Raw genomic sequence first — 12,087 nt, 5'->3', positions numbered from 1 at the left:
CACCATTTCCTCACCGTCTGGGGCAGCCCATTTCTTTTTATTGTGATTACTACTCTTGATTTATAAAGAAGACCATTCTTAAAACTTCAGGACTATTAATTTGTTGATTTCTCTTGGTAATTTTCTATATTTTGCTTTCTGTATTTTGAGACTGATAATAGGTACAAAGCAGTTCAGAATTTTATTTTCCTAGTACTGTGTTCATCCTATAATGTAGTGACCCTTTTAGCCCTAATAATGTTTTGTGCTTTAAAGTATGCCATCTGCACACAGCTTTCTTCTGGTTAACATCTGTCTGCTTTTTCTTTCCATTTATTTTCAATTTTTCTATGTTCTTATGCTTTAGTTGTGTTTCCAGTAAAGAGTTTATGGTTGGATTTTGGTTTATTATCCAATTGCTTTATCTTTTAACTATATAGCTTTTTGCTAGAATTTGGTCTATTTATATTTATCGTGACTACTGATCTTTGTAGGTTTATTTCAGCCACCTTATTTTGACTATGCTTTTTGTTTCTATATATTCTTTTAATGAAACATCTAAAACAGAGACAATACTAGAATTTGAATAACACTCAGGTTTGAGCAACACTCAGTCTTCTCAAATCTTAACATTATGCTGTACTCACTTCAGAAAAATTTTCAAAAGAAATAAAACATGCAGGTGCAACTGAAGTCTCTCCCTGATCTCATTCCCCCTCTCCCTATGGAAATAATTTCATAAATTGAACATTTGTTGTTTCCAACCATATTTTTACTCTTTAAATACATTTATGTATCCATAAACCATATAAAGCATTGTTTGAAAGTTTTTGACCTTTATACAAGTGGTCCTACAATTGCAATTCCCAACAGCAGTGTACCCTAACCAAATCTTGGTATAGTCAGGCTTTAATCTTATCCCTTAGGACTTCCCAAGAACTTTACTCCCACAAATTAACACCTCTCTTCTCTATCATTTTCTCCTACCAGATCATTCCTATCAGCATACAAACGTGCTCTAACATCTTTTATCTTAAAAAAAAAAAAAAAAAAAAAAAATCCCTTAACCCAAAAGCCCCTTTTAGTTCCTTTTCACTGCAAAGTTTCTTGGAAAAGGTGTTTTTTAGTTTTACTCTTGCTACTTTCCACACTTCACATGCTCCCCTCAACCCATTCCACTGATACTACTCTTAAAGTGACCAATTACTTCCACATTAACAAACTGAGTAGCTATTTCTATCTTGATCTTGCAAGTGACATTCAACACAATACTCCCTTCTTTTTGAAACGTTCTCTTCTTTTAGCTTCCATGACATCGCACTCCTATATGACTGGCATTTTATTTTTGATTCTCCTTTGTCAACGGCTCATGTTCCTCAATTTCACTTTTTTAAACATTTTTAAAACTTTTTAATGTTTATTTATTTTGAGAGAGAGAAAGCAAGCAGAGGAAAGGCAGAGAGAGAGGGACACACAGAATCCGAAGCAGGTTCCAGGCTCCGAGCTGTCAGCACAGAGCCCGACACGGGGCTCAAACCCACAAACTGTGAGATCATGACCTGAGCTGAAGTTGGATGCCCAACCGACTGAGTCACCCAGGCGCCCCTCTCAATCTCACTTCTAAAAGCTGGATTAACTCCAGAGCTCTCACCTAGGCTCCCTTCTTGTCTACAGTATGGCAGGAAATGCTACCATGGTCACTCCTCTTCTTGGCAAGAGGGCTGTAACCTAGCACATAACTGGCTAGTTACTTTACATTTCCTAGGAGCCTCTGCAGTTAGCTATGACCATACGACTAAATTCTCACCAATAGAATATGAATAGAAATGGCTATGTGCCACTTTCTGGCTAAAGCTGCTCCTTCCTCCTTACCACGGGTCAGAAGACTGAGGACAGACAGAAGGGGCTACGACGTGGCTTTGATAGAAGAGACCATACCCTAAGGAAAGGAGCTGTAACAAAATGGGAAGTAAATGATCCCTGAATGACTGTGAAGCAAAGCCACCCAATGACCATCACACTCAAGAGAGTAATAAAAATCTCTCTTGTCTGAGCCATTACACTTCAGTGTCTCTGTTATAGCCTCTCAACGTAACTAATTCACATATTACAGGTATTCTCTAGGTGATCTCTACAGAACCGTACATCCCACTGCCTCCTCAACACACCCCGTGGATGTCTGAGAGCTGTCACCAACTCACAACTGCCAAGACAATTCCACTCACTCCAAGTCATGTCAGCTCCATCTCCAAAACATATCCCATTCCCAGTAAGTTCCAGCCTTTTTCTGGTTCCTTAAACACAGCCAGTTCATACCTGCCTCAGGACATTTGTGCTTCCAGTTTTCTCCGGCTACAATGCAGTCCCTTTCATCTTTTGTGAGGCTGGCTCTCTCTCCTCATTTAGATCTCAATCTAAATACCATCTTCCCAGACAAGCCTTCCTTGATTATCTGAACACAAATTGTCATCCTGTGATCTACTCCCACATCAGTTTAAATTCCCAGCACAGCACTTTTTACTAGCTGATATTTTTGTTTTACTCACTTATTCAACAAATTATTTACTAAAATCCTAACTATATCCCAGGCACTGGACCTAAACCTGGGAATACAACCACCAACAAAACTCAGCTTCCATCTTCATAAAACACATAGTAAAGCAGATGGTGATAAATGCTGTAGGGAAAGTAGGGCAAGGGGATAGGAGTGCAGGGGCTGGGGGCTGCAAAGTTAAAAGCAGGATGGACAGAGAAAACTTCACTAAGATGCCAGATGATCAAAAACCTGAAGGAAACGAGGGAACAAATAGTGGGTATCTGTGGGAAGGGGTTTCCAGACAGAAAATGTAAGTGCAAAGGCCCGGAGGTGGGAATGTATTTTACAACAAAGAGGTCAATATAAATGGAACAGCAATGAGAAAGGAAAGCAGGAGATGAACACAGAGAGGAAATGGGACCTCAATAAAGGAGGGCCAAGTACAGGAAGTCACAGGAAAAATTCGAAAAGAGATGTGGCATAATGCAATTTGAAAATATACCATAGGGGTCAAGGAGGGAAGGGAAACCAAATTGAAAACTACAGAAAAATAATTCCGTTCTTGATTTTCATAAAACCGGCTTCCTCTTAACATTCAAGCTGAAATTTGAATGACATCCTTGAAGATGTTAAGGGCTTCCTTAACTGCCCAATCTAGACAGAGATGACTGCCTAGATCAGGGATCAGGGATAACGAGACAAGGTTGAATTTGGATATGTTCTGGTGTAGATCTAGCAGATTTGATGTAGATACAGAGTAGGAGAGAAAGAGAAGCTCAAGAATATACTCAAGTTTTAGCCTGAACAATTAAAAGGCCAGAAATGGAATTTATTGAGGCGACAAAAAATCTGGAGTTAAATTTTAGATATAGTAAGTGAAAGATCCATGTGTTAGTCTGTCATTTCTATTAATAGATATACCTGTATCTGCTAGGTAGAGGTATAAAGTGGACCGACAGCTGGATATACCATTCTTAATTCAGGAGAGAGAATTCAAGCTGGAGATGTAAATTTCAGGAGTCATCAGCATATAGGTGGTATTTAAAGACTGGATGGGATCCCTAAACAGAAGCATCTCCAGCTTCTACTCTTGCCACATTCAGTCTGCAAAAAGCATCTACAATGATCTTTTTATAACATAAGACCAAATCACTCCTCTTTAAAAATGTTTAAATAATATCATCTCTGCACTTGGAATAAAACCTAACAACTATGGCTTACAAAGCTCTGAATCTTGTCTACCTCTCTAAGCCCAAGGCACAGTGGCCTTCCTTCCTTTCTTGAAGGGCACCAGACTCTTTCTTGACTCACAACCTTTGAACATGCTATTCCCTGTGCTTAAAGTGTTCTTCCCTACCCTCTGTGACCTCCTACAGATCCCTCAGCTCTGAGTTTCAAGGTCACCTGCTGAGGCCTTTCTCTATCCTCAAACCAAAATATGCTTCTTCTCTCCAGTTCTCTCTGTCGTAATATGTTATCAATTTGTAAACACACATACATAAGAAAGAGAAATTTCTTGTCCGTCTGCCCCAGCAGACAATAAGTTCCATGGGTGCAGGGACTTTGTCTTGTTCAGGGCTTAATTGTGAGGGCCTAGCACAGTGCCTGGCAAGCAGCAGACATTCAAATGTTGAATAGAGACAACAGTCTTATTATGCAACATGCAATTTGCCTCATTATACACAGAATGCTTTCTTTCCCCTTCAAAAACAAAACTAAACACTGTCAAACAAATTAGAGCTTTTAACTACACCAAGGTATGTTATCAACAAAGCTTCCTTGTACCATTTTACAGGTTTCCTTCATTCAGCACTGCATTCATTCATCACAGCTTCATTCACTCACCCCATGACATCAGTTACTAAAACTCGGCCGTGTACTTAAAAGGAATTCTTGAATTCATAGCTGAACGGGGCCTTTACGAATCATCTAATTCTCAGTTGAAAGAAGAGAATAAAGTGGGTTAACACTTTTCTGTCCCAGGTTACAGGCAGTAGCAGAGCAGACATATGAATCCACGTTCCTGTTTTAGTGTTGCTTTTTGTTGTTGTTGGTGTGTGTGTGTGTGTGTGTGTGTGTGTGTGTGTGTGTGTGTTTGCTGGTACATTTTCTCTTAAATAACAAGAATTCAAAGAACCACCATCATCCAAAATGACCTACACTTGTTCATTCTGCATATATATTTTTAATGACACACAACAACTTTATCCAGGATCAAAATTAAGCTGCCTCTACTTAAAAACTGGGCAGCTATTAAAACGGAAAATCAGAAATATAAGCAGTTTACAGAGTGAGCGTCCCAGTAGTTAGGAGACTTGCTAAGTCATCAAAAGAACTAGTTTCTTTCGTTAGGGAACTTTTAGCAATAAGTAATGTTATTTTAGGAAGTGCAGAATCCCCTTCCCCCCCCCCCCCAAAAAGGAGGAATCTAGAAAACAGCACTAGTTGAAGAAAACATTTTCACATGTTGCTTTGACACATAAAACCCTCAATATTCTGAAAAGTCAGAGACTTCCTTAACAAGGTACTAAAGGAATTTCCTTTTTGATTCACAGACACACACACACACACACACACACACACACACACACAAACGCGAAGGCTGCTTTTTACGCAAACAGGCATTAACTTGGATGAATTTCGGCAAACACTTTCGGACCAGCGAGACAATTCCCCTGACCTCGCGCGAGGAAGCCACCTTCTCCCTCCCTGCAGAGTCCGGGAGCAAAGCGAGGCACGCAGGGGGCGTCTGCGCGGAGGCCGAGGGCCCCGCCGCCGCCCGGGAGGAAGCCCGTGCAGGCCCACCTGCCCCACCGCCGCCCCTGAGGCCCGGCCTGGCTCCCCGCCGGAGCCCCCCTCTGCTACCTTTCCGCCGGAAGAAGGACATGGCGGGGCCCGGGTCGGGGCGGAGGGCGCGGGGGGACTGTCGCGGGGAGGGCCCGGCTCCCCTCATTCAGCAACCGGCCCGGACTTCCGGGTCCGCAGCGGCCGCCGCACTAGCCTGAAAAGAGACCCTTCTTCCGGGTGTGGGCCCCACCGCCTCCTCGAGAAGCCCAGGCAGCTCCTGCCGCCATATTATCAACAAGCCGCCCGCCCGGAGTTCCGGTCCTTCCCCGCGCGAGGCTTCACGGGAGGCCGCGCTGTCGGCCCCGCCCCCATCCCCGCCTCCTCTCGTGGATGCGGGGGCACGCTCCCGCCCCGCCCACGTGACCCTGCGCGCGTGCGGTCTGTGCCCTTTCACTGATACCGGGCGGCCGGAACGGACGGCGTTACTGTCCGTGTGCTTTCTCCGATATTCGGTGGCCCGGACCTGCGGCGGTACCCCGGCGCAGCTTGGTGGTGCCCGGCTGCAGCCCCGGGTGGAGCGGGACAGACCTAGTCTCCGCAAAGCTGACCCTCCCGGAGCGGGAGCACTCCCCAACCCTGGGCTGGATGGTGCGGCACCTCAGGTCTGGGGCGCACGGCCGTGGGCGCTCAGAGCATGCCCTTGTACGAGGCGAGGCCGGCACTGCCACGCTCCGGCTTAGCCCCTCCTGTTTCTCGGTTCCAGTTAGGCTGAAAGGCACTGGCCGGTCGGAAGGGCTTCGCCCTGCACCCCCAGGCCCTGCTCTAGAGCAGGACCCCCCTCTCCTCCCAGGTCGCGTAGTTTCCCGGGGGTCAGGGTTCCTCGAAAGGGGAAGAGGAAGCATGACCTGCTTTATGTGGCTCCTCTCTCAGTCACAGTGACCTCGGCAGTAAAAAAAAGGAGAAGTGGGCTGATTTTCAGAACCAAATCCCTGCAAATGCTCAAGTTTGAAAGGGTAACTTAAAAGCATCGCCAGTAATTACAAGGCAAACTCGTGAATCATCCAGCTTTGTTCACATGCACTTCTGGCCCAGCATCCATCCCTAAAAGCAGAGCTAAATGAAACAAGTCTTTATCCCTCAGTGTCCCTCACCACTGGGTGAGTGTGCTCAGTGCCTGATTAATAATTGTACGTCCTCTTTTGGGGAAGGAACCTGGAAGATAGCACTCAATAAATGTTCACCGAGTTTTGTTTTTTGTCTAATCCGTGAAGTCCATCGTGTGATGGTTGGGAAAACAGGACCGAAAAGAAGTCCAACTTGTCTGAGATTACTAAGTGTCAGTGTTGAGACTATAACCAGAAACTGGGGTCTTTCACCATATAATTAGAGCAACTTAATAGGTTTGTTTCGGTCCAGGGCCCGTAAGGTAATCAGGCCTGATGTTTATTGAAAGTTTTCTATGAACAGTTACTGTGCCAAACCCTGCAGATTAATGATAGTCTTTGGAGTCTGTCTTGGTGTGGGGAAAACTAGGCACAGAAAAATAGCCTACCTAGGGTCACAAGCTAACTAGGGGTGAACCTTGGATTTCAAACCTAGGGAGTTGGCCTCTAGAGGCAAAGATCCAGCCTCTGCCTGGGTAAAGAGAGTGTGTTCAGGCAGAAGCAAGAGAGACTGGCCTAGACTCTGGTTGCCTGAGTGTATCATCCACCTGAGTTGGTGCTGAGAATGGATGTCTGTTTGACTCCTGCAGGCTTCAACAGAGGCTGCATAGGAATTGGGGCAGTGTCCTCCGGGGATCTGAGGGGCTATTGGAAACCAGCCTGTGCTCAGAGGTGGGGGGGGGCGGGGGGAGGGCACTGCTGTCTGTAGCCAATAAAAACAAAGATCTTGCCCCTCTCTCCTTGGAAATGGGGATTGTCTGAAGTCAAGCGGGAGTGGGGGGCTGGGGTACAATCTGTATAAAGGGAATAAGCAGTATCTAGGAGAGGTATAAGCACAGGGCATCACACACTTGGCATGAAAACACAGTGCCCCTCTCCCTTTCCCTTCTTGTTGTGAGTTCAATCCTTTGTTGGCAGCGGCTTTTTGTCTTTGTTGACTGGTTAGTTGCATGGGACAGAAGGGGGAGTGCAAGAAATCCCCTGAATAACACCGAACAGGAGCAGTGCCAAGGAATGTGGGCAGAGTGGTGGGGATGGTTGGGATGGATCGTTTTCTAATCCCTGTAAATCTCCAATCCTTTCTCATTTTCTTCGCCTAAGCATGGGATCAATGTCAAAGCAGTGTCCTTTCCCACCTTCCAGTGTGATGCCTGCTCTTGAGCCCCTCCTAGCAGAAATTCTGGAGCTGCCTTTATTCCTCCCGGTACCAGTCAGGTGATAATAGCTGTCATTATTTCTTAAGTACTTATTATGTGCTCTCAACGTACCAAGTGCTTTATAATCACAATCTCACTTCATCCTTTACTTTCTCCCCCGCAAAAGACCCTGTAAGATGCCTAATATCATTACCCCCAATTTACAGATGATGACCTTGAGACTCAGAGTAACTTACCCAGGGAGCACAGGCTAGTAAGGATTTCAATCACTGTCAGTCCGACTCCAAAGCTATTTGTTTATATCACTTGCTGTTCTCTTTTCCTCCACCTCCAGCTAATACCCATTTAGCCAATGTTCCAGCATGGGGTGTCTATTTATTGGGCAAATAAGAGGTGATGAGTAATATCTAGCAGTACAGATGCCTTCTGAATCATCACCCATTAAAGTGTTTATACGCTTAGGGAAGCTTTAAGAGTACTATCATTTAATCTGTAAGAATTTGATGATCCACGTGTGAATAAAGTTAGGATAAAATGAGAATATAAAAATAAGCAAGGGTATTCCACTCACCTGAATACCCAGTTGTGGCAAACGGATATTCTGCATTGCATTTCTAAGTTACTTTGTTACAGCCACTTTAATTTACATGTAAAACAAAATACATTTTCACCAGCAGGAATTCTGTTAATTACATTCCTAATTTTCAGGGACTCCTCACGGTCTTTTTAAACCAGTTGTATCAGTTACAACAAACCAGTGAGGTAAAATCAGCAAGGTAATTATCACAAAGCCAGTGAATAAAATTAATCTCCTATGACTAACAATTTAAAAATTTAATGAATTCTACAACAGGGGCGCCTGGGTGGTTCAGTTGGTTAAGCATCCCACTTTTTATCTCAGCTCAGGTCATGATCACATGGTTTGTGAGGTCAAGCCCTGAGTCAGGCTCTGTGCTGACAACACATAGTCCGCTGGGGATTCTGTGTCTCCCTCTCTCTCTGCTCCTCCTCCTCCTCCTTCCGCTCTCTCTCAAAATAAATAAAGACTTTTTTAAAAAAGAATTCTAGGGGCGCCTGGGTGGCTCAGTCGGTTGGGCGTCCGACTTCGGCTCAGGTCATGATCTCGCGGTCCGTGATTTCGAGCCCCGCGTTGGGCTCTGTGCTGACAGCTCAGAGCCTAGAGCCTATTTCAGATTCTGTGTCTCCCTCTCTCTCTGACCCTCCCCCGTTCATGCTCTGTCTCTCTCTGTCTCAAAAATAAATAAACGTTAAAAAAAATTTAAAAAAAATTTCTACAACAGGCACTCAACAAATGTAGTTGTCTATATCAAACATTCATAACCTCAAGGACATTATTCAAATAAGTCTTTTGATACCTTAGAGAAAGGAAGCTCCCTGTACCTTATTAGTAAGCAGATAAAAGCAACTCAGATTCATGACAAGACTCAGAATAGGTATAGACGTAACTTAAAATTCTTATCAACCGTGAAATGCTAATTCTTAAACCAGTGTTTTACATTCTCAAAAGCCTTTGTATCCGCAGCTTTGTAAAATTTATCCCTCCCCCCCCCAAAAAAATGTGTGGTCTCTGAGTTTTAGTCAAAGCTAACTCAAAAGCAGTTGGGACTTAACATAATTTATTTATTCTATAGTCTCTAATCATGCCAGGTAAATGGGACTTTAAGGCACATTTTTCCCATCAAAGGAACCCAAAACAAGTAGGAGATATGAGAATAATCTCTTAAAAATGCCTAACAGAGGAGGGCCTGGGTAGCTCAGTTGGTTAAGTGTCCCACTCTTGATTTTGGCTCAGGTCATGATCTCGGGGTCATGGGATTGAGCCCCACATCGTGCTCTGTGCTGATGGATCTGATGGATCCCGCTTGGGATTCTCTCTCTCTCTCTCTCTCTCTCTCTCTCTCTGCACCCCCCCACCACCCCCCCCCCGCTTTCAAAATTAAAAAATATGTATATGCCTAACAGAGACTTCCACTCTTGTGTGAACCAGAGTAAAGCCACCTTGGACAAATCCACCTTGATGGGTGCTCTATGATCAGAAGCCTTCTTGAGCACAGCACTTCACCCCACATTCTTTCTTTTTGTCTAACCACACCCTAAGGTACACCCCTGGGACATAACATCCTTGATCTTCTCTGAAAGTAAGACTATGACACGGAGTGGGGCGCCTGGGTGTCTAAGTCGGTTAAGCGTCCAACTTCGGCTCAGGTCATGATCTTGCCGTCTGTGAGTTCAAGCCCTGCGTCCAGCGCTGTGCTGACAGCTTGGAGCCTGGAGCCTGCTTCAGATCTGTCTCTCTCTCTCTCTCTCTCTCTCTCTCTCTCTCTGCCCCTCCCCTTCTCACGCTCTGTCTCTCTGTCTCTCTAAAATAAATAAATGTTGGGGCGCCTGGGTGGCGCAGTCGGTTAAGCGTCCGACTTCAGCCAGGCCACGATCTCGCGGTCCGTGAGTTCGAGCCCCGCGTCAGGCTCTGGGCTGATGGCTCAGAGCCTGGAGCCTGTTTCCAATTCTGTGTCTCCCTCTCTCTCTGCCCTTCCCCCATTCATGCTCTGTCTCTCTCTGTCCCAAAAATAAATAAACGTTGAAAAAAAAATTTTTTTTTAAAAATAAATAAAATAAATAAATGTTTTAAAAAATTAAAAAAAAAAGACTATAATACGGAGCCATTCTCTAGCTACTAACATGTACTTCCCAGCCTCTAGAGCTAGAAAAGCAGGTCTTACTGGCACTGGGGTTGTGGAAACCCACTGGGCTTACGGTCTCCCAGGACACACTTCTGTCTGTAAGTCCCCTTAATGAGTCATTTCTTATCAAGATGGACTTGTCAGCCTTTTCCTTCAGTCTTATGGCTCCTTTGGCCTTTGGGAGATACTTCTGGATATACCTCCCTTTCATGGAACAACTTCTAGTAACAGTGCAGCAGGTCACATGGACTAGCCACCTGCTGAGGAAAGCAGGAAAAAAGGAAACCTGAACCCCAAAACTACAAGACACTGAAGCAAGAAGAGGGTAATGAAGAATTAGCAGATGGAGAGAGAAGAAAAGAAAAACAAAGTCGAGTGAATTAAGTCCCGCCTTTGTGGCCTTTTCTCTGGGAGCGTTCCTGTTCAGGGAAAAGAGACTGAGAAGCTAGCTGAAGGGTGCTTTTGAAAATGTCACAGACTAGAGGAAAAAAGTTGGAGCCCAAAGCCTGCTCTGGGTCAGGATTCTGAAAAAGCTACACCAGTGGGGCGCCTGGGTGGCTCAGTCGGTTAAGTATCCGACTTTGGCTCAGGTCACAATCTCACGATTTGTGAGATTGAGCCCCGTGTCGGGCTCTGTGCTGACAGCTCGGAGCCCCAGGCCCGCTTCAGATTCTGTGTCGCCAGGAACAAGAACCAAGGGAAATAATGAGCAATAGAAATAGTGATATGGGAGTTCCAGATACTGGAATTATTGGTCATAGATTTTAACATAATTATGCTTACTATGATTGAGGATATAAAAAAGAAAATTGGAAATTTGGGCCGAAAACTAGATAGTACAAAAACTGACGCTTATATACACAAAAAAGAAGCAACTAGAAATTCTAGAACTGAAAAACAAAATACCTGAAACGAAGAACTAACTAGATGGATCTGTAAGCAGAGTTACAATAGAGAGAATTTATAAAATGGAAGACAGGTCAGAAGAAACTATCCAGAATGAGGCACAGAGTGAAGGTAAGAGACCTAGAGAAGAATACAGTGAGAAGTTTTACCGTTTGCTTGATCAAAGTCCCAAATGGAGAAAAGAGAGAGAATGTAGCAGAGGAAATATTTGAAAAATTAGTGGCTGACAATTTTCCGGAAGTGATGACAGAAACCAACCTACCAATTCAAGGATCACTGTGAACGCCAAATAAAAGGAAATTCACACCTAGGTTGTTAATCATGAAACCTCAGGAAATGAAAAACAAAGACAAATTATTAAAAAATAGCTAGGGGTTGGGAAAACAGATTACCTTCAAAGGAGTGACATTTAGGGATTAGCTGATTTTTTCAATAGCTACAGTGGAAGCCAGAAGACTATGGAATTAAACTCTTCAATGTGCTGGAAAAGGTAACTAGCAACCTGGAATCTTATACCCATCAAAGATGACACAAAATAAGGCATTTTCAGATGAAAACAGGAAAACAAATGTCACCACAAGACCTGAATTTACCAAAGGATTTACGAAAAGTGATTCCAGATGCAAAGTGTGAGATATGAGACATAAAGAACAAAGAAAGTGGTAAATATGTGGACGAATATAAACATTTAATGATAATGTGAAAATAACCAACTGTGAAGTCAAGGGGCACAGTCTACACAAGATCACTCTCAGTTGCAAGTTTGGGGTCCCCAAGACCACCCTTAGTTTCACTAACTTGCTAGAAGGACTGGCAAAATTCATTGATAGCTGTTATACTCAACGGCTGTAGTTTAT

At 44.0% G+C, this 12,087-nt stretch overlaps 1 protein-coding gene across 1 annotated transcript in view; it reads right to left on the bottom strand.

Moving 5' to 3' along the window:
- AKAP10 (A-kinase anchoring protein 10) overlaps window positions 1-5,638 on the bottom strand; it is a 79,360-nt gene extending 73,722 nt beyond the window's left edge. Inside the window, exon 1 of the mRNA XM_003996325.6 lies at window positions 5,381-5,638. Within this exon, the coding sequence (XP_003996374.2) occupies window positions 5,381-5,468 (88 nt within the window). The 5' untranslated portion in view covers window positions 5,469-5,638. The remainder of the gene's footprint in view (window positions 1-5,380) is intronic.
- Window positions 5,639-12,087: the final 6,449 nt, after the last annotated feature.

This window comes from Felis catus, chromosome E1, assembly GCF_018350175.1.
Source record: "Felis catus isolate Fca126 chromosome E1, F.catus_Fca126_mat1.0, whole genome shotgun sequence".
Lineage (NCBI taxonomy): Eukaryota > Metazoa > Chordata > Mammalia > Carnivora > Felidae > Felis > Felis catus.
Note: the sequence above shows the minus strand (reverse complement) of the source record. Positions and strands in the feature narration are given on the sequence as shown.